Source organism: Nelumbo nucifera, chromosome 1, assembly GCF_055504915.1.
Source record: "Nelumbo nucifera cultivar China Antique chromosome 1, China Antique-T2T, whole genome shotgun sequence".
NCBI classification, from domain to species: domain Eukaryota; kingdom Viridiplantae; phylum Streptophyta; class Magnoliopsida; order Proteales; family Nelumbonaceae; genus Nelumbo; species Nelumbo nucifera.
In genome coordinates this window covers 174,695,020-174,717,773 of record NC_142649.1, presented here as the reverse complement: position 1 = coordinate 174,717,773, position 22,754 = coordinate 174,695,020, and the positions used below count along the sequence as shown (strand labels likewise).

The 22,754-nt window shown below is 37.2% G+C and overlaps 1 protein-coding gene across 2 annotated transcripts; it reads right to left on the bottom strand.

The window, feature by feature from the left end:
• Nucleotides 1-4,266: 4,266 nt before the first annotated feature.
• LOC104596346 (uncharacterized) lies at nucleotides 4,267-22,173 on the bottom strand. Of its 2 annotated transcripts, XM_010257442.2 has the most exons (8): nucleotides 22,035-22,173; nucleotides 20,898-20,950; nucleotides 14,937-15,420; nucleotides 14,757-14,858; nucleotides 14,236-14,296; nucleotides 5,018-5,094; nucleotides 4,699-4,782; nucleotides 4,267-4,596 (listed from the first exon to the last, which is right to left on the bottom strand). In XM_010257442.2, the coding sequence occupies exons 3-8, from the start codon at nucleotides 14,955-14,957 to the stop codon at nucleotides 4,522-4,524; spliced, it is 420 nt and encodes a 139-aa protein (XP_010255744.1). In that variant the 5' UTR covers nucleotides 14,958-15,420; nucleotides 20,898-20,950; nucleotides 22,035-22,173; the 3' UTR covers nucleotides 4,267-4,521. The 2 variants fall into 2 exon arrangements, with proteins under 2 accessions (XP_010255744.1, XP_088751455.1); XM_088895329.1 differs by lacking the exons at nucleotides 14,236-14,296; nucleotides 14,757-14,858; nucleotides 14,937-15,420; nucleotides 20,898-20,950; nucleotides 22,035-22,173 and adding exons at nucleotides 5,604-5,680; nucleotides 5,830-13,406.
• Between the last annotated feature and the right edge of the window lie 581 nt (nucleotides 22,174-22,754).

Below are 22,754 nucleotides of genomic sequence, written 5' to 3'. Positions count from 1 at the left end.
CATTGTTAGACCTTGGGAACAAAACAGGTACTAGTATCTCCTTCACGTTCCGCCCTGGCACTTCTATTGGTTGGGGAAAGGAGGTAATTTAGGCCACTCATAGGGATGGTAAAAATGCATTTTTGATATTTGGTTCGGAGAGGGAGACAGATATCTATACAATTATCTCTCGTTTTTTTTTCCTATATTTTCTTTTTCAATTTCAGAAGGTAGGACAAATTTGTCGATACTTCCTGCAAGCATCAACCATAAGGCCTAAACCCAGCACAACTTAGCCCTCGCCAAACTTCAAATTCCGTGTTGTAGGTAAGGTTCCTTTTGTTTGCGATAGAAACGCCAAACCAGGATATTTATATACCTCAATTCGCGTTAGCGTTTGTTTGAAACGTAAAAAAGTAATGATTATCAGAGTAAAAATATATTTTTTGACACTTTTGTACTCTGAGGAGAACATTGTTGTACTTATTTTTTGGATACAATTTTGTGTTCTTTTGATAATTAACTTTTTGACTAAAGTTAATGCAATGGAGCATAAGATAGTTGGAGCATTTAATGATGGGCTTACACTTTTGCACCGATTTCAAATAAACAAGATGAATGCAAAAACGGTTTAAAATGTGAACCATGTTTGCATTCATGAACCGAAAAATAGGTAAATATGTAGTGTACATATTTGCGTTTGCCTTGCAACCAAACGCATCCTAATGTAATTTCAACTATGAAAGGGCCTTTATGAATAGCCCAAATATGCTGACCACAACACAATGACTAATTGCTAGCCGACCTGTAACCTGCAGGGATGTCAATGGACCAGAAATCAATTTGGGCAGATTGGATGGACCAACAAGACATTGAATTGGACCAGTCCAGACTTAAGGGACCAAAGTATTTATTGGACTGGATTGGACCTGGCCCATCTGTAAGGAATTTATATTTGCTCGGGTTGGATTGAGCTAATATCTGGTCCATTGATAGAAGATAAGAACATTGGACGGTCCAGACATTAAATTGGACCAGTTCAAAATATTCATTCGATTGGATTGGACCTGATCCATTTGTAATGGACTCACATTGGACTGGATCGGATTGGACCAAATCCAGTCCAATTGATATCCCTACTGACCTGGATCACATTCATCCAGTTGCACAACAGGAACATCGTATAACTGATTTTCCCATTGTGCAGCTGGATGAATGCACCCAGCAATGTGTTGTGGCCAGCAGATCCAGACTCCATTTATTCCGTCACACATTGGGAATACCAGTGATATAAAATATAAGAGATGTTCCCATTGTGTTGTTTGGGTGAACATGGCCAACAATGTGTTTGATTTGCAGATCTGAAGTCTGAACTCCCTGAATTGGTAAGGGTAACTGGGTAAGACCCATTTGAGGGGGCCAAGTTGGTTGTTTACATACTCCATCTCTAAAGCTAGAGCCAGCCGAGTTAGACTTTATAGGTTCTTCCACATTGGATGGAATGCGTCCTAGACAACCATTATTTTATTGGCCCAAAAATTTTATCAATGAACTAAAAGAAAGGGTGCTTAGAGTCACTGAGATTAGCACCAGAAATCCTGATGTTAAAGTTCATGGAATGTCTTAGCAAGAAAAGGTCTATGGAATATGGACTTCAACAATTCAGAGTAGGGCTGTTCACGGGTCGGGTTGGGTCGGTTTACTGAGGTTTTTCCAACTGAACCGATTTGGTCGGGTTATCTGAACTTGAAACCGAAACCGACCCAGTGTTAAGCAAAACCAACCTGATCGGTTTGAGTCGGGTTGGGTCGGTTTCGGCTCTAAGTTCAACCATGCTTGACAGAAACTCAACTGCAATAATGGGGGCGGACCAAGTTAGAAACTTAGAATAGAAGTTATCAAGAAAATAGAAAGTCAAACTGTATTAGAAAAAGAAGACTGAAATTTGTATATTTCAAGAAACCTTATAATCTAAGTAAAAAAGGACACCTAATTCTAATTGTAATTGGTTGTCTATTTGGTTAAAAGACCATAGAAACTAGGATCTTTTGATTCTTTTCTTTAAACTTTTCTAAAAAAATTTCTTGTCTAGTTGTCTTACAATACTTGCCATTAATGTTATTCCTAACTAGAAGACTAGAAATTAAATTAGGTTGTAATTAGGATAGAGACAACTTAGTTAAGTAGGAACTAAGTAGGTTGTAACTACTAACTAGGAAGTAGGAACTAACTACTAACTACTAAATCGGTTCAGTTCAGGTCGATTTATAATGTTTTACAACCCGAAACCGACCGGTGCTGAAGATAACCCGGCCGACTCGGGTTGGGTCGGTCCGGGTTGGGCCTTCTTATGAACAGCCCTAATTCAGAGTAGGTTGGGTACCGTGAATTTTTCAAGTACAAAGTACAAGCATTGAATCTCAATATACAATAATACCAAACACAACCTCACATGCTATCAACTCTCATGGCCATGGAAAGGGTTTCCTTGAAAATACAAGTATTCAAGGTTTTAAATTTCGCAACATACGGGATGTTTCGTATTTTTTCATCCGTATGGGACCAATACGGGTCTATATCAGCCTTGTATTGGATCATTTCGAGTATGTATCAACCGAATTTAATTCCACTTTTTTAAATTTAAATTTAATTCATCTCTTCTCTCATTAATATAAAAAACGTCATTAAATTTTAGTATTATTTAATTATGCTCATTTGAGTTATCTTTAATTAAGGCATTTAATACATCATTAAATATTTTCAAAAAAAAAATACATCATTAAATGTTATTTAAGTCAAATAATTTGTTAAAAATCACAAACCAAATGTAACAAGTTTCAAACCTAGTCATTTGCTTACAACAATAATTAATTAACCACTATGCCAACCTTAATTGCTTATCATAACATGTTTTTTTTTATGTTGAAAGTAATCTTTCTTGCCTTGGTGGGTATTTACCAACAATAATAAGATGAATACAACTTATAATTATTTATTAAAAATTAAGGTATACATTAACTTGTATACATAATAAATATTATCTAAATTTATATATAATAAATATTAACTAATAAATGGCTTCAAAAAATATTAACTAATAAATATTAGTATACACACATGCATTTTAGTTTTTCTATTATTTTTCAACAGTTACTAATTATATTCCAATATTTTATATAAATCATTAAAGAATGGTTTTCATGTTTAAATAAATTAGTTATAATCACAAAACTCATTTTTATTGTTGCTCATACTTTTTAAGGATTTTTTTTGGATTTTCTAGTATATCCATTAAGGCTACAACTTGGGATGGGTTGGCCCGAACTCAACCCTAACCCAACTCGAAAAGGTTGGGTTAGGTTGGGTTGAGTTGATGTATGGGCTAGGGTTAGGTTTGAAATTCATTAATTCAACTTTACTTCGAATTGGGTTAGGATTGACCCCTTAGCCAACCCAACCTAACCTAGACCCAACACTATAGTACATGTCATATATTAATATATGTTATATGTAATATATAACATACATTGATTTGTTTAGATGCATGATATTTGTATAGCCCCCACCACATAGTATCATGTATTTCTTTTAAAATAATCACTTCACTTAATTCTAATTAGAAAAACTAAAACCTTAATAACATTATTTTATGTTTTTTGAAAATTTTATTCTTCATCTCCTCTATGTTGTTTGTCGCCTACGAAAGACCTATCGTAAGTCATAACTCATAATAAACTATAGTCATTTCTAACACTTGTTTTTCTTAATTTTGTACCAAAAGAACAAAAAAAAAACGTCAACAAACAAATACTAATGAAACATAGGATTAATATATGCAATGAAAGTTGAGTTAAGATATAAAATCGAAAAATTCTATGAGATTTTAAGGGATGGGAAGAAGGTTGGATTGGGCCCAACCAAAACCAACCCAACCTGAAATTGACTTCGAATTGTGTTGAGTTAGATTAGGGTTGAAAGAGTTTAGTTAGGGTTAGGGTTAGGTTGGTCAGGTTGGGTTAAGGTTAGGATTTAAAACTTAGGGTTTGGCTCAATCCGACCTAACCCGGCTCAACCTGCAGCCCTAGTATCCACGCGTATCTTGATTTTTCGTCTGTATCTATGCATTTTCAAAACGTATCTCGATACGTTTCTTAAAATTACCTTTCCGATACACCTTGCATTTCCAATACTTTGAACCTTACAAGTATTAAAGATAGATCTAGTGAAGAAAGATTTATAAAGACTGCTTAGCATATTTTTAAAACATTGAGAACATGGGAAAGAAAATTACTACCTTATAATATAGTAATAATTTACTACAACAAAATAAGGAATCACAACTTGAACTTTAGGCTCATTTTGGAAGGAGTACAAATATAAATACATACAAAATAATACAAAATGTAAGGTTTTGCACTCTACATATTTATATTTGATATTTGTACTCCTTCCAAACTGAGCCTTATGAAAACCCTTAAAACAATTCCCCTGCAAAATGGCCCACCCTTTCACACAATCACATTTTCCAAAAGATCCGTGAGTTCAATCATCTTGAGAGGAACCATCGGAGGAACCGTCCAGTGGAATCCCATCCATATCATTTCCCACAGTCGTCTCCTGTAAACATGCTCCAAAATTGGACAAAATGAAATCAACAATGATCAACAAGTCTTGGGAGCCGGTGTAGAGTTAAAATATGCATGGAACTCAGGAACTTACCGGCATTTTATCCCAATCTTTCAATTTAAAACTTGTAAGCATATAACTATCACGTAATGGAGCCCAAGCAGGGCCATCATCACCCTGCATGCCATAAAACCATGATCTAAGTAATCTCCATACCGAGCAAAATTAATTGGCAGGACTGGATTCTTTTAGTTGATTGCCTGGCTTATCAACATGTGCACACACAACACAATCCATTTAATTATTACTTCATGTATTATTTTCCCCTTGAAAATAATCTGTAAACGGAAAATGAAACATGTAACAAAGAAACAACAGACCACAGGCTACCACCACAAGAGGGAGGGGGTACCTTGGCAGGAGGGTCAGCAGCTTGTGATGGCTTCCGTAACTCTGAGAAGAAAGCTTCTTTCTGCCGCTTCCCTAACACTGTCAGAATAAGGAGTGTGCCACTCAATTAGACAAGTAAATGCACTTAATCCTTCACTCAATTAGACAAGTAAATGCACTTAATCCTTTAAGAAAAACATACGAGGCAATCAAATATCAATATGGTAAGCTACCAAAGAATCACTTAAAGAAGTGCTAGTGAAAAAATTTTAGTATAATTTTTCACATAACATAATTCACCCAATTAGATTAATAACTAGGCTTTTTGATATTTGGGTAAGTCCTATTCAGGAAATCACGTAGATACATTCCTGTAATTACATCTCTACTAGGGACAAAGAAAACATCTTGATTCTGGTTTAGAAGTACAAATATTTACTCAGAGAATTTTCCTTTAAAAATTCTAGTGCATATATTCCCTCTTTATTTGAGAGAAAACTGGAAAATATAAATAAATAAAATTTTTCTCTATACATAACGAGAAAATAGGGAAAATAGTTAACTATAAGGCTGTAGATGGCCTTTAAATAATGGTTTCTATGTGTTACCATGCAATGAGGAACCATAATCAGCCAAGTTTTCTAAACTAGGCTGTAGATAGTTATCTCCTTGCATGCAGTCCAATCTGAGACAAGGAAAAAAAGAAGGAAATAAGTAAATAAATAAATAAAGGGGTGAGAGGAGTAGAAGGAATAGATTTAGTCCTACGTCTCAAGAATGAGGCTATAGGAATATCATAGTGAAGAGGTGTAGGAGGAAAGCAAGATTCCCTACCTTCCTCTTCTTTTTTCCACATTCTTCATGTCCCAATCTTCTATCTTCTCCTTCACTTGTCTCTTTTTGCTGGAAATTCTAGAAGCAGACTAGTATTAACCAATAAAATGGCATTAGCCTTCTCTCCTACAAGGAGAGGGGTTTATATAGAGGAGGAAGGTGGTTAGGTAACTCCCCACCACCACTCTCTTCCTAGAGTGCCAAGTGTCAACTTAGAATGGTCTAAGAAAGGAAAAGAAAGCTCTTTCTTCGTAACACGTCACCCTACTTAAAGTGACTAAAGGGAAAAGAGCCCTCACTTCTTAAGGTGCCATGTGTCATTCCACTTAGGCTATGTTTGGTTTGAAGGAAAAGGTAGGGAAACCCATAAAACCAAACACAGCCTCAAAGTGATCAAGAGAAGAAAAAGAACCCTCTTGTTCTGATAGGACAGATGGCATCCCCTTTATAAATAAACGAGACACCTCAGAATTAAGTTTTATTAATTAATAGTTTTAATCCTTTTAGGGCCTACTATCCCATAAAATGGGCTCTACTGCAAGGCCATTAAATGCTTAATGAATCATTATTAAGGCCCAAATTAATTTAGGGCCTAATGTTCACTAAAATGGAATCCAGGCCCATTTCTTTATTAAATAAATTACCACAGCCCACTCATAGGACTGGGCTTAGAAAGGCTTTTTTTAAGCTGTAATTGGGAGTACTTTAATAAACTGCTCCCAATCCAGCAAAAATAAGGACTTAAGAAGAAGAACAGCATCAAGAGTGGTTTTTGCACCAAGGTGGGAACCAAGAACCATCTCAAGCATCTAAGCTTGAATTTTAAACAACAGAACCTAAATGTTAGAAGCCAAATATTTTACCTTTACTTCAGAATGTTGTTATTGTACTGTAAATTACCTATCCAGCTTTAGATTAATATAACCTCCAAATAGATGAAACAACAAAAAAAAAAAGTTCAGTAAAATAAAGTTTCTTCCTCATAAAGAGTCAACTGAGTTATCAGATTCCTTAAGATGAACCATTTAAGGAAAACACGATCCATCTCGCTGAAAACAGTGTTTTAAAAGCACAAGGGCAAGATGAGGTGTACGCCTATTTTAAGCAAAGGCATAAAATTAGAAAAAAAATTACAGCAATGCCCAAAAAAGATTGGCTCTTCCCACCCCTTATTTGGCCAAAGAATCTGCCATAGAATTAGCACTCCTCTTGGACCACTGAAACTGAATTTCCATGTTCTGAGTTAGCTCATTAATTTTCTTTTTTTAATTTAAGAACTTACACAGACTGAAGTCTTCCTTCTGCAGCCAACTAAGCCAGCCTAGAGTCGCCTTCCACCAACAGTTTTTTAATATTCAGCTGCTGGGCTCTTTTAATGCCTTCCAAAACTGCCAAAATTTCAGCTCTCGGAGAATCCCCCCAACCTATAGGACCTGAAAACATTGCAATAATTCGACCTTCTTCATCCCTGAACACTCCACCTATACCTGAAGGGCCTGGGTTTCCTTCACTGCTGCCATCAAAGTTCAACTTAATGAACCCCATAGTTGGAGGAGTCCAAGCTGGAATAGGGTAAGTATTCAAGGGAGCAGACCAAGCCACTTCTTTCCAATTTCTAATGATATCTCCTACTGAGTAACCTTCAAAGAGCTTCATAGTCTTGACCCAATGTACCACCCTCACAAAGATTAATTCAATGATGGCTTTCTTTTTCTTTCTTTTTCATGGAAAGTTCTTTGATTTCTTTCCTCCCACACCGTCCAACATACAGCTGCTCTTACACATTTCCACAAAATTTTACCTCTTTTTTAGACCCCTCACTGAAGTAGATTAAACAAGCTTTGCACATTTGGAGGGGAGGGCCACCAGTGCGGGGATAAACACCAATTAGGCCTTTTTCTTTTGAAGTCACAAGTGTTACACTTTTCTAGGACAGCTTCCCAACAGAAAGCACCTACTCTGGGAGGAACTGGTCTACCCCAAACTTCCAAGACTGGGAAAGGATAACCAAGGGCCGGGGGGAATTGGGTTAATTCTTTGAAAAAAGAAGAACAAGAGAAGATACCCGAGGGAGAAGGAACCCAAATCCTACTATCCAGCCTAGAGGGGTCAATTAACTACCTCATCCAGGATCTTAAGCAAATTTGCAATGGAGTCCAATTCAGAGTCTCTAAGATCCCTTCTAAAGCCTAGATTCCAAATAAGAGCAGAATTAGAAGAGGTCGGGAAGGTGGCTACTGGCTCATTTTTAAACCTTGCGAGGGAAAACAAGGAAGGGAACTGCTCTTTTAAAGGAGTGTCTCCCACCCAAATATGTTCCCAAAATTTCACAGTATTACCTGAGCAAAGGTCATACCTGATGAGAGGAAGGAAAGTTAGCATGGATAGACTTCCAAGGAAAAGCTCTTGTAGCCCTAGATGAGACTCCCGTATCCCAGCCATCTGCCTCTTGCCCATGAACACTTACGATTACTTGAGCCCACAGCTTATCTCTTTCCTTTGTCAGTCTCCATAACCATTTCCCCAAAAGAGCTTTGTTCTTTTTCTGTAAGGTTCCCAAACCAAGTCCACCATCACTTTTAGCTTTGGTAACCATATCCCACCTAACTCTATATGGTCCCTTTTTCTCCTCCCCTAGTTCCCACAAGAAATCCCTCATTAGTTTTTCCAAAACCCTACACACTCCCTCAGGAATTTTAAACACAGATAGAAAGTAAACAGGAAGGCTAGTCAAGGTTGACTTAATCAAAGTTATCCTACCACCCAAAGAGAGGTAGCTTTTCTTCCAAGATGCTAACCTTTTTGTGTATCTATCAATCACCGGATTCCAAAAACTCCTTTTACTAGGATTATCCCCTAGTAGAAGCCCCAAATATTTCAATGGCCACTGAGCAATCTCACAACCCAAGATTTGAGCCCTATCTTCCACCTCTCTAGCACTCATGTTAATGTCGATCACACAACTCTTATCAAAGTTGACTTTGAGGTTAGTCACTTGTTCAAACACATTAATCACCTTTTTTTAAATTCCTAACCCACCTAATCTCCTCCCCACCGCAAAACAGAATTGTGAGATTCGTAAATTGTAAATGAGTGACCAAAACCCTGTCCCTCCCAATTCTCCAACCCCTAACCAAGCTTCTAGAATCTGCCCTCTCAATAAGCCTCCCTAAAACTTCAGCAATCAAGGTAAAAAGGAAGGGGAAAAGGGGGTCGGTCCCCTTGCTCAATACCTTTAGAAGCTGGGAAGTGGTCTACCACCTTGCCATTCACCAGTATGGAGTAGTGGCAAGTCTTGATACACCCTTTTACCCAATTACACCACCTCTGCCCAAAACCAAAGGACTCTAGGACTTCCAACAAGAAAGACCAATCAACCAAATCATAAGCCTTTTCTAGATCCAATTTGCACACCAGCCCTTTCTTCCCTCTTCATTTTAAATCTTCCACACTCTCATTTTCTATTAAGATTTGATCCACAATTTGTCTGTTCTTCACAAAGGCACCTTGATTGGAAGAAATGATTGTGGGAAGCACCTCTCTAATTGTTCGAGATAAAACCTTAGCAATGATCTTATAGAGGCTATTAACCAAACTGATGGGTTTGAACTCTTTAGGGTGGCAAGCTCCCTCCTTTATTGGGATTAAGGCAATAAATGTAAAGTTCAGACCTGGATCAATCACCCCTCTTTCAAAGAATTCTGAGAACACAATTTGGATATCATCCTTAATTATCTCCCAATAGTCTTGATAAAAAGCCATCGTGAAACCATCAAGGCCTAGGGGCTGGGGCTTTAGCTCTATCCATTGAGAAGATGGCTTCCCTTATTTATTCTAGCTCAAACTTTCTTTCCAACCACTCAATCAACTCTTCAAGGAGCCTAGGCCAATTCAAACCTCCAATCCGTAATTTGTCATTTAGGGGCCTTCTGAAAATGGATTTGAAATGTTCCAAAAAATCCCCTGCAATCTCATTCTATTGGGTTAAAGTTATACCATCAACTACCAGCTTAGAAATGGAGTTCCTCTTCCTTCTGCCATTGGCTATAGCATGAAAAAATTGTGTTCCTATCTCCCTCCTTCACCCATTTGTGTCCAGATTTTTACTTCCAACCAATTTCCTCCTTAAAAAGTGTGTCCTCCAGATTTTTCCTCAACTCCCACATCAACTCTTTGTCCCTTTCCCCAAAACAACCTAGCTCTTTGCATCTAATTCCTTAATTTTGTTATAATCAACTGGTGTTTCCTTTCTTCTAACCTCCCAAAGTGAAGAATATTCCATTCCTTGATTTTGACTTTCAGCTCTTTTAACTTCCAATGGAATTTCATTCCTGCCCAATTTACGCTTGGATTGCTTTCATTCCACCACTCCTTCACTTTCTCCTTAAAGCCCAGGTGATGCAGCCACATATTCTCAAATCTAAAAGGGGAGGGTCCACTATTTCCAGCCTCAAACTTCCTTAGCAGAATTGGCCAATGGTCAGAAGCAACTCTAGGTAAAGCCCTTGACACCAGGTCTCCCCAATGTTCTTCCCAATCTGCAGTAAATAGGAATCTATCTAATTTGGAACAAATTGGTTCAGTCTAGAGGTTAGACCAGGTGATATTGTTATGTAATAGGTCCAGCTCCTTGAGTTCAAAAGCATTGATAAACTCATTAAACTTCCTCATACTGGTAGTATTCCTTTGCCACACTTTATTGCACTCCTCACTGAACCTAATCACATTGAAATCCCCTCCTAGACACCAAGGTCCTTCCCACAATCCTCTAATATCTCCCAGTTCTTCCCACAATTCATTCCTTCGTTTGTAGCTATTAGGGCCATAAACATTAGTTAAGACCCATTCGAACCCATCTTCCACTTGCTTGAATTTGATAGAAACTGAGAATCTTCCAATTAATTCTTCGACTCCCTTCACAACTTCATCCTTCCACAAAGTGAGTAACACTCCAGATGAGCCCCAAGAAGGGCTCATTACCCAACTAAGGCCATTTGCTCTCCATATGCTTCTAGCCCACCTCTTGTCAAAGGTCATGAGTTTAGATTCCTAGATTAGAAAAATGTCTGGGTTTTCTTTCCTTAGGACCTCCTTTATTAAAGCTCTCTTTCTTATATTCCCCAAGCCTCTCACATTCCAGCTCACAATCTTCATTACTCCAACTTAATCTATCCCCACCCTAACCTTCCTCCCTAAAATCCTCCTTTTCTTCCCCTACCCTTCCTCTCACTAAATTCTTTGTCCCCCTCCACATCCAATTTCAACCTCTCAACTTCACTTAACTTCCTTTTTCTCATCTTTCCTTTTTTTATTCCTCAAATAAACTTTCAACTCATTCGGATTTTTTAACTTGCAACCTAGATTTTTCTACAAATTCAGCTAGAGAATCATCTTTTCCTTCTCCCTTTTCAGTCTTTCCTCTTCTGTCTTCTTTAAGCCTCTCACTCATCCTCTCCTGCTCCATCTCTTCTTCAACTACTTTAGACCCACTATCCTTACTCTCAATCACCTTCTCCTTCTCTAACTCCACCCTAGTCAGATTATTAAGTTCTTCCATTATTAAATTCCACACCCTCTCACCCTCCTCCTGTATCTCCCCTGCACCACCAACTCTGTCAATTCCTGAACCATGGGCAATCGGAAAGTAAGCATGTCTGGAACCTGGAAGACAATCAACAGGGGCAGAGCCAGAGTTAGTATCAAAACCCGAACACAAGAACATACTTGGGTCTGAGAAAGGAGGACATTCAACAGCCGGCTGGGTTTCACAATTCGACAATAGAATAGGGTCTTGCAGGGCACAACCTAGACTTGATTCACCCTTATGAAAACTTCCGAGGCTCTACCGTTCATCCCCTCCTGAAATAACCATATTTGAAGATTGATAATCAGCCGTTGTCTTCTCAGAGGTCCCCCTGCCCATTGTTCATTTTCTGGCTTGTTTTTTTTCTACCCAAGGTTTGGTTTTCCCCCTTAGCATCCAAGGAGCGCTCGGCATCCTTTAACATCCCACAATCAGCAGATGGTTTCAGCACAGAGGTAACATCTTCAGCGTCCTCAGAAAAGAGAATGGCGGTACTAAAAGTGTCTTCCAACTCTTTATGACCAGCATTCTCCCCTAGACTATGGTTCTCTGCTTCCGACTCTCTCTCAAAGTCATCCTCCAGAGAATCACAGCTTACCCATCCGTCATCTTCCTCTTCAATATCTTGGGTTTGGCCTATCTTCTCCCATTTTATCCTGCTCCGCTTCTTTAGAACTTGCAACTGGAGCCCAACAAAAGTTTCACCTCAAGGGATTTTGTCCGTCTGAAATTTTTTGGCCTACACACGATTGCAGCACTTGTGGGGAAGATGATAGACCAACACTATGATCCTCCAATGCCTGCTTAGAGACCCGACTACGTTACCATTTAAAAAGTCACATGAGTCAGCTGTAACATCATGGCCCTCCTTTAGGGTTGACCCAGGCTGACCAAAATTTAAGCCAATTGGGTCAGAAAGGGTTGTGTGAATGCCATTTCTAGCTCTAAGTGGTCCCCTCCCCTGATCCGACTGAGTTCCCCTTCTAACCATTTCTGCAAAGGACGGATTGGTAGTAAAACCCTTTTTAATTTCAAAATTATTTGAAAACTTTTCCAAAAGATCCACTCGACTTTTGGAGCTTGACTTTTCAGTTTCCATAGAAGGCAGCTCCTTTTCTCTAGGCAGAACTTCCTCCCCAAGTTTACTGATGTGTCCATTCATCTTCTCCTTATTCCCACCAAGTGTTACCCATCTTGCCAGGTCATCATCGTCTTCAAGCTTCGATCTCCCATACCACTGTGACGCTTCCACTTCTGAGGCAACCCAGATCTTGTACCAGTAGCCATCTGCACAAAGACTGAACATTCTTGGCACAGCTTTGGGCTTAATACCAGCTATCCTTAGATTGACTGCTCTCAGATCTAAGGTCTTGAAAGAGAGAACACCACCCATCGCCAGCACTATTTTTTCCAGGAGGGTTTTTTGCCAAAAGTGAAAAGGTAAGCCCAGAAGCTTCAATTTGAAACTCCCATCAACAGAGGTTACTGTGTTAACCAAGGGGCACCAGTTTTCGATCACCACTGTTCCTTCCTTTGTTTTCACCGTGGTGAAGTCAATCACTTCATCCCCCACATCTAGAACTGCTTTCCTTTCGTTGAAGGGTATTAGAATGACAGTCTGATGGAGCCCAATCAAAGGTAATTTAGAAGTTCATAGACCAATACAAGAGGTGTAAAACACATAAATATGTATAAAAAAGTAACCAAAAAAGCAAACTTATAAAAGATGTCTGCCTAGCATGGATGCCTTTTGATGGAGACATTGCATAGGTTCAAGCAAGGTATATACCTCAAAATGCACTCTGCCAGTCTGCCTATGTGCCTGGGCATGAATTTCAAAACATTGTGCCTTACCTTAATCTTAGCAATCTAAAATCTCTCTCTTTGTCCCTAAAGTTCCTCTCTTGTTAAGCTCCAATCATTATTAAAATTTAGATCAAAAAGTTAAAAATACAAAAATTAAAATTACTTAATAATGTAATAAAACAAAATATCTTTTTTAGTTAGTTAAGACTTCAAAGCCACATATTCTAGTAGGTCATGATTAATAAAATATCTTCTATCACTTGTCTGTAATGTCTGCTTCTATGGCCCATTGGTCCAGATACTGCTTTGATTTATAAAGAACTTCATGTGTGTAAAAACCTTTGCAGTTCAACCATATCACAAATTAATACCCAAAGAAATAAGAAGCTACAAAAAGAAGGTTCTGCATATATTGAGAGTACTGACCATTGTCAATAGCAGTTCGGGCCCATGGAGATACAGGAATCTGTTAAGGGACATTGGAAGGATGATAAGAGGGATTAGGGTTCAGATAAGGTGGATCCCAAGGGAGGGGAACAGCATGGCAGACACACTAGGAAAGCAAATGGGTACATATAAGAAATAAGTATTGGGGAGATCATCTCAGGAGACCAGGGTGACCAGTATGATTATATACATGATAAAAGCTTGTCTTATTTGTTCTTCATTGAGAAAAGTTCTTTATTACCTTTTACATTCTTGATATGGAGTAAGATTAAGAGTATGCCCATATAATCATGCCAAATAAACAAAAATATCCAGGTTGAGTAAAGAAAGATTAGTGATTCACAATCCCAAAGAAATCATTCAAAAACTCAAACTTCATAACAACAAAAACAGAAATAAGAAAAAGGAATAGCTCGTGAACAATCTTATTCATGTCAAGACAAACAAGATGAATAGCAGCAATTACAAATAAAACCATTCAAATATTTCATGAAGATCTCATTTGCAAATTTCATAATAGAACAGAGGCCGCTCAAACCTTTATTGATTACAGATTTCCATTAGTATACCTTTTGCATCTTTAGACCTTGATGGATTTAATCCTTTTTGAGCATTTTGTGCTTTGTTGACCTGTATAATGTGTTCAATATAAGCTAAGCATACAACACAGTGGCTATAGTACAATAAAAGTTTACACAACTAACTTTTCTTTTTTGATTGTTGAAAATGCACAGGAAAAGGTGAAAGCACAAGTGCCAACTTACAGCATTAAAGAGCTTGACCACTTGAGCACCAGCAATAATTCAGAGATGCAAACCAAATTACTTGATAAAAGATTAGAAAAGGAAAAGAAAAACAAATTTTGAGGAAAATAAATGCCCCTTGCGACACAAAGCTCAACCAAAATCACATAACACGACATAATAAATATTAAATTACATTTGGCAATGACCATCCCTGTAGGATACATTTTTATTTTTGGTATCTATCTCATTCACATATTTAATTAGTAAACTCTCTTGCTAACAATGAAAAAAATGTAAAATTATATTAGGATTTTGGAAAACAGAGGGATTTAATAACAAATTACCAAATGTTTCTCCTTCTTAGCCTCCCCCTTAGACTTCCATTCAGCTTCTTCTTCAGCAAGCTTCTTGGCAACAAGCCTCTTCTGTGCGGACAAGACAGGACCCTGTGAAGACAGAAAAATCTTAGAGGGCTTACTTATTAATAAAGAAAAATCTAATAACTTGAACTGCTTACCACTTACCAGTGAATTATCTTGACACATTTGTCTTAGTGATCTTCATGAAGGCTACCCTGAATGCTCTACAACCTTCTGTGAACTTTGTCACTCCTGGCTGAGTTCTATCTTCCTCATCTTCAGAATCCCCCTTTTCTTCAACAGCACCAGGATCAGAGCCATCTATACCCTCCTCTTCACTAGAATTCCCAACTGAAAACTCTTTGTGATCAAGAGGCCTTGTATTAGCTTCTCCAACTTCAGGATTAGACTCATCGTCATCATCTGAATTGTACTCCCTTGCCCTCTTGCGAAACAACATTTTCATTTTCTTATCTATTTTGACCTTTTCTCCAGTACCCGAAAAGGCTTTTAATCTCTTCCTTTCCTTGCGACCCTTACTGCACCGAGATTTTCTCTTCTTAATGCCTTCTGTTTTTTCTGGCAGTTGAATTGCTGTATCCATGACCTAATATTTTGAAGTCCTATCTTCTTGGCTTCTAAAAAGATCCTAAGATATTGAAATCAATAACCACAAGAATTTGCAATTAGAAATTTCATATCAATACTAATCTAACATTTTTTAGGTCTGTTTTATGGGTGAATTTTACCATTGACCGAGTTGAAGGAAACATGAACTATGGGTTTTGGGGCAATAGGGACATAATTTATGCTTAGACCTTCAGAATTCACAAGACTTTGAAGAAAGCACAAGAAGGTTTTAGGATGTTAATGCTGCATCAAAAGTCCAAAACCATCGGTTGACTTTTTTGGGGAGGGTTTCATTTTAAGAATGGGGCGAGGTACCGGAGACAATATAAATTCTCTGTACAGACAATGAATGCAGAACAAAAGATAGTGGAAAATAACTTTGGTCTTAATGACCCCCAATCATGAGTATAAGTTTAGGTTTGGTTGTATTAATATTCAGACAGATTCAACTTTGCAACTTCACAAGTAATGAACCAATTTAGGTCCAAAATAAAACATTATGAGAATAGAACACAAGGCTAAAGATGGAGGCAAGACAATTGAGTCTTGGAAAGGCAATGTATAAGCCTCGAGGCAGTTTGAGGCATAAGCCTCAAAATAAAAATTTATTAAGGTCATATAGTCCATAAACAATAAAAGCATTAGAAAAACAAAAAAAAATTGAACTTTACATATTTTATGTGTGGCTTATTTATTATATTAATGGTATAATGACCGTTAGTTGTGTACATCAATCTTGCCATTGTGTCATTCTATGAAGAAGGGCAAATACAATTAGGAGAGTGGAAATAAGAGGTCAACTGGTGGAACAGGAAAAAGAGGTTGAAAAATGCCATTTTGTCTTTCTATGAAGAGCTTTATAGTGAGCCTTGTAAGCAAAGACCAAAGTTGGAAGGATTACAGTTTGGGACAAGGCTTAAAATTTTGCAATGTAGCAGCCTGTATCAACCGATACATACCGTTCTGGAAGGGGCCTGATACACAAAACATATAGAATTAGATAGTTTTGTGTTTTTTTTCACTCGTATCAGACTGATACGGGTATGTATCAGCCGATACAATACCAAAACAGACCAATACACACTATGTATCAACCGATACAATCCGAATTTAATTTCCCTCTCTTTCTACTTTTTAAATTCAAATTCAAATTCAAATTATCTCTTCTCTCTCATTTACATCACTTTTAATTAAGCCTTTGAATTTGAGACATCATTAAATGCTAATATTACTTAATTAAATGCTCATTTGAGTCACTTTTAATTAAGGCATCTGAGACGTTATTAAATGCTAATTAATCCAATATAATTTAATAAACCACCAAAATAGCTTGTTAAAAAACCATAAGTTGAAGGTAAGAAGTTTTGAATCCTAATCATTTATTCACAACGACAATTAGTCCACTATGCCATACCTTAATTAGTTGTCTTAATAATATGTATTTTGACTCTAATTAATGAAATCTTTTCAGAGTTATTGATAAAAAAATATATGTATTTTGACTCTTAAGTAATCTTTCTTCTCTTGTTAGATGTTTCTCAATAAATGCTAAAATTTGATTATTAAAATTTATATAATAAGGATTAATACAAATTATATTTATTTACTAAAAATTAAGGTATATATTAACTTATATACATAATAAATATTATCTAAATCTATATATAATAAATATTGACTAATAAATGGCTTCAAAAAAAGATTAACTGATAAATATTAATATATATACACACACATACATTTTAGTTCTTCTATTATTTTTCAACGTTTACCAATTTTGTCCTGATACTTTATAATTATATAAACCATTAAAGTATGGTTTTTATGTTTAAATAAATTAGTTATAACATATAAAACTCGTATTTGTTGTTGTTAACATTTTTCTAAGGATTTCTTGGGATTATCTAGTGTATCCATGCGTATCTTGATTTTTTGTCCATATCTGTGTGTATTCAAAGTGTATTTTGATACATCTCTTAAAATTACCTTTCTGATACACCTTACATTTCCAATACTTTGAACTGTGGTTTGGGATGCTTACTGATCTTATGCAGCAAATTTGGAAAAGCCCTTCTTTGAGGAGGTTAAGCAAGCAATTGATGAGATAGAAGGGGAAAAGGCCCTTGAGCATGATGGTTTCACCATTTTATTCTACAAGAAATATTGGGATCTCGTTAAACATGATCTGTTAAAGGTTTTAGAGGAATTCCACAGTTCAGAAGCTCTTGAAAGAAGCTTGAATGCAACGTTTATTTCTTTGATTCCTGAAAAGAAAGGATCTGCAGAGTTGAAGGACTTCAGACCTATTAGCTTGATTGGAAATGTTTACAAGGTTCTGGGTAAGAATCTAGCCACAAGGCTAAGGAAGGTGATGGGTGCTATTATTTCAGCATATCAAGGAGCTTGTGTTCAGAACAAACTTATTCAGGATGGAGTTCTTGTAGCTAATAAACTCATCAATTCAAGGAAGAAAAGTGGAAAGACAGGTTTGGTTTGCAAAAATTGATCTAGAGAATCCTATGATCATGTCAACTAGGATTTCTTGCATTATATGATGGCAAAAATGCACTTTGGTTCCAAATGGAGGAGCTGGATGAACGTATGTGTCACCACGCCAAAGTTCTCAGTGTTGATAAATGGTACTTCCAAAGGCAATTTCAAAAGTTGTAGAGGTTTGAGGCAAGGTGATTCACTATCATCTTTGTTATTTCTCATGGTGGTGGAGGGCCTAAGTAAATTGGCTGATAGAGGTTCAGACTTGGGTTGGTTGGAGGGTTTTGAAAGCTGTAGCTATGGCACTACAATGCCTCTATTACAGCTCATGGATGACACACACTTCTTCTGAAATGCTTCAACAACTCAAGTACTGAATTTAACACTCATCCTAAACTGGTTTGAGATGGTATCAGGTCTGAAAGTCAATTTATCCAAAAGTGAGATGTTAGCAGTTGGAGAAGTAACCGATGTTCATGAACTGGCCAAAATTTTAAGGTGCAACTGTGCAAGGTAGGTAGTTCCCACTTTCCCTACAAAGTACTTGGGGTTTCCCTTTGGAGCTAAATGTACTCCGAAGGCCATTTGGGACCCAATTTTAGAGAGGATGGACACGAAGATGACAGCTTGGAAAGCCCAGTACCTCTTGAAAGGGGGTAAAATCATACTCATCAAAAGTGTTTTGGCAAGTCTGCCTGCATATTGCATGTCCTTGGTCACGATTCCTTCAGAGGTGGCAGAAAAAATAGAAAAAAGGTGAAGGATTTCTTGTGGCTTGGTTGGAGGGATTAACTGAAATTCCATTTGGTGAATTTGGAGCAGGTTTGCAGGCTTATCTCTCGTGGTGGTCTGGGAATCTGACAGGTCGAAAATTTCAAAATTGCCTTACTAGGCAAGTGGCTATGGGGATTTTCGTTTGAACTCAACAACCTTTGGAGGAAAGTAGCTGCAGAGAAATACAGGGTAAGCAGCAACAGTTAGGATGCTGTGAGGCCACTTTTGCCATATAGTTGTGGTGTATGTAAAGGAATTTTTAAAGTTTTCCTAAGTTCAGCAGAGGCATAAAGTTTAAGTTAGGTGGTGGAAGGAAGTTAAGGTTGTGGTTAGACCCATAGTGTGGAGACAGTGCATTAAAGGACCTATTTTCTGCCCTTGGTTGCTGAATCATATGTGGTGGATAAGGCTGCAACTTGGGCCGGGTTGGCCTGAACCCAACCCGAAAAAGTTGGGTTGGGTTGATGCTTGGGTTAGGGTTAGGGTTGAAATTCATGAGCCTCACTTTAATTCGGGTTGGGTTAGGGTTGATCCCTTAGACAACCCAAGCCAACCCGAACCCGACTCTATAATACATGTCATATATAAATATATGTTATATGTAATATATAACATACATTGATTTGTTTAGATGCATGATATTTGTATAGCCCCCACCACATAGTATCATGTATTTCTTTTAAGATAATCGCTTCACTTAATCCTAATTGGAAAGACCAAAACCTTAATAACATTATTTTATGTTTTTTGAAAATTTCATTCTTCATCTCCTCTCTGTTGTTTGCCGCCAATAAAAGATCTATCATAAGTCATAACTCATAATAAACTATAGTCATTTCTAACACTTGTTTTTCTGAATTTTGTACCAAAAGAACAAAAAAAAACGTCAACAAACAAATACTAATGAAACATAGGATTAATATATGTAGTGAAAGTTCAGTTAAGATCTAAAATCAAGAAATTCTATGAGGTTTTAAGGGAGGGGAAGAAGGTCGGGTTGGGTTAGGGTTGAAGGAATTTAGTTAGGGTTAGGGTTGGGTAGGTTGGGTAGAAGGTCGGGTTGGGCTAGGGTCAGGGTTGGGGGTTTAGAACTTAGGGTTGGGCTAGGGTTGGCCTCAACCTGACTTGACCTGGCCCGACTTGCAGCCCTAGTGGTGGAAGGCAACAGAATTATCCGGAAAAGTGCCTCACAAAAGAGACAGTGCATTAAATGGCCAGCACAATTTGGTTGGGTGGTAGCCTTGGAAAAGTGCTTCACTAAAGAGATGCTCATAAAGAGAGGTTTCAACATTTCAACCTATGGTGCCTGTTATGCAATCAGGAAACAGAGACCTCAAACGACCTTTTTTTTGCATTGAACTTCAGTACAGCAGTGTGGAATCATTTCTTGAAGGCTATTAATCTAAATTGATGCTTCCCAAATACTGTTAAAGCACTCCTGGAAGTGTGGCAAGTTCCTAAAATGAGTAAAATAGGGAAATTGTGCTGATCATCTATTCCACTGAAAATCATTTGGGTTTTATGGTTTGAAAGAAACAACAGAATATTTTATCAGAAATCCACAACTAAAGCAAAGGTGATTAATTTGGTGGTTGCAACAGTTAAGGGACAGGTTGACTGTCCATATTGTATTTAAAGATAATATCTTTTTTACTTCGTTTTGGAATGTGGACTTTTTTTAAGTTCTTTATGGCTACACATGTACAGCTTCTCATTGTACAGATGACTATAAAATTTTGATTAATACAAAATACTTTACCCTTTCTCCAAAAAAAACTAACAAAATAAAAACTTGCCAAGATTATTTTTCTAAAATCTAAGCACTTTAAAAACAATATTATAATCAAATTAGCTAGTATTAAATACTTAATCACATTCCACAATACAAACTTTAAGCACACTATTAGATATACATACCAGCACACTACTAACCCAATAGTCAAATACAAAATATGGATCCTTAATGTGCAAATTTCTGTAGAAAATGCAAATTAAGAAATTAGAGAGCATGTAGCATCTCCATTGCAGTGGATTAGGATTACTCACTAAAATAGAAGAAGTGAACTTCATATAAAAATTTAGAAACTAATACCAATTGAATTCAAATAAGTTAATTATATTTATTGTGTCCAAAAGTTTCTATTAAAATCAAGACTTCATTTTCACTAATTTGAACATGTTTCAATAGTACTAACTAAGTTCATAAAAATGGAACTGCTGGACATTTACCAAATGGACTTGTTCGTCTGTTCCTGTTGTTGAAGACAAAGAAAGCAATTTACCTATGCAACAGAAAGACCAATAGAAAAAGAGTAAGGGAACAACAAAACAATTTGCATGTGACGTTTAAATCATTCTCAATAAAAAATCAATATACAAAAGCAAAATAAGATACATGTATCACGATTCACGAGAGTTACAAGGAAAAGATACCAATGTAAATAAAAAGCAGGTTTGTTGCAGCCCTAATAATATCTTGAAGTTTATAACTGTATGCTTATGCTTTGAACAATCAAGTCAGAACCAGAATTATGCAGATTGAAAACCAGACCATTCACCTCTCTGACATGCGTATAACATCTGGTCTAGTACAGTGTACAGAACCTCTTCAGAATTTTTTTTTTCTTGAAACAATAAAATAAAACGAAATATAACTTGCCATTTTTTTGCTTTTGATAGGTAAAACAAAAGTAAAACAGAATTTAGTGAATTAAACCCAAATAACATTGTTGGTGTTGGCTAATCTAGTTATGATGAACTTACAATGATATATAGAAACATCAAAAGGAAGTTTTATTTGTTCATTATTAAAATGAAGCACATAATGGAATATGCATCCATCCTTCGAATTTTGTTGGACTTTTGACCAAAGAAAACAAAGAACTTTGTTGGAATTAGGCTAGTCAGCTCAACTAAACTATGTTACCATTCAATTGCCAAGCCCGAGTTAAGATTTCACAAATACCAACCGACCCCAAGATTAATAGATAACAAACGTGACGAGATTTTAACTCAGAGTGTGAGCAATGCATTGGCTCAGCTTCTTTGCAAAAACCCGGAGGTTACTGTTTCACTGCTGGTTCAAACATTAAATAAATTATAACATTGCAAGTATACTATGAGCGTCGGAGTTTACTGCATTGGCAGGAAAAACAAATTTTAGGGATTCCAAATTTTTAAGGCAAAAAGTAAGAAGTCGTTAGAGTCTTTGGCTCTCTGCTGCTCTTCATAATTGTTTGAGCAGTTGAGGCCTTGGGGGATGAGTCCTTGAGTTTTTGTTGGATTGCAACACTACCACACTCCCTATGTTTCCCTATCTTTGACGCCCACAGAAGGAAGAAGAAGAAAGAGGCAGGACTGGACTACCTGTTCTCCGGTGGTGACTGGTTGCCGACACTATCTTCGAGTTCAATCTCAATATTCGGTGCGTTGGAGTTTGGACTTTGGAGTTTTGAATCTGTGTATCTCCGGCAAGCCCTAACTAGGGGTGGGCCCTGGGCCGTATGTGTGGTGTGTCAAAGGGGTGGGTTGGGCTGGGTGCGGGTTGAGTACCAACCGAAACCAGAAACCCGTTTGCAAATCATATTTATGGACGTTAATGGGAGTCCCACAAACCCGAGCCCGGTTCTCATGCAAGCAAAAACGAGTTCACATCTCCGCCCCACAGCACATCCCCGGTACATAAACGGGAGATGTTCCCAATACACGACGGGGATGTGCTGTGGGGGCATTGTGGGGGCGGAGATGTTGTCTCAGCAAAAACTTGGCTCATAAGTCATATTAGATACCAAAACCAAATGAATCCACACTGTGAATGTGTGCTGGGATTTTCTTGCTTTCACCATATTGAACATTTTTCTTTTTACTTTTTTATTGTTTTAAATGCATAAAAATATTTAAAATGATAATATATTTCATGTAAAACATCAGAAATTTCATAAAGTAAAAAACTTAAGTGAAAATAATAATAATAATAATAATAATAATAATAATAATAAACTCAGATCAGTCAGACATCGGAGTGTTAAGTTATGGCCTCTCGAAGTTTTCATATGTATGCGACCTACGACCGAATCACCGAGTCGA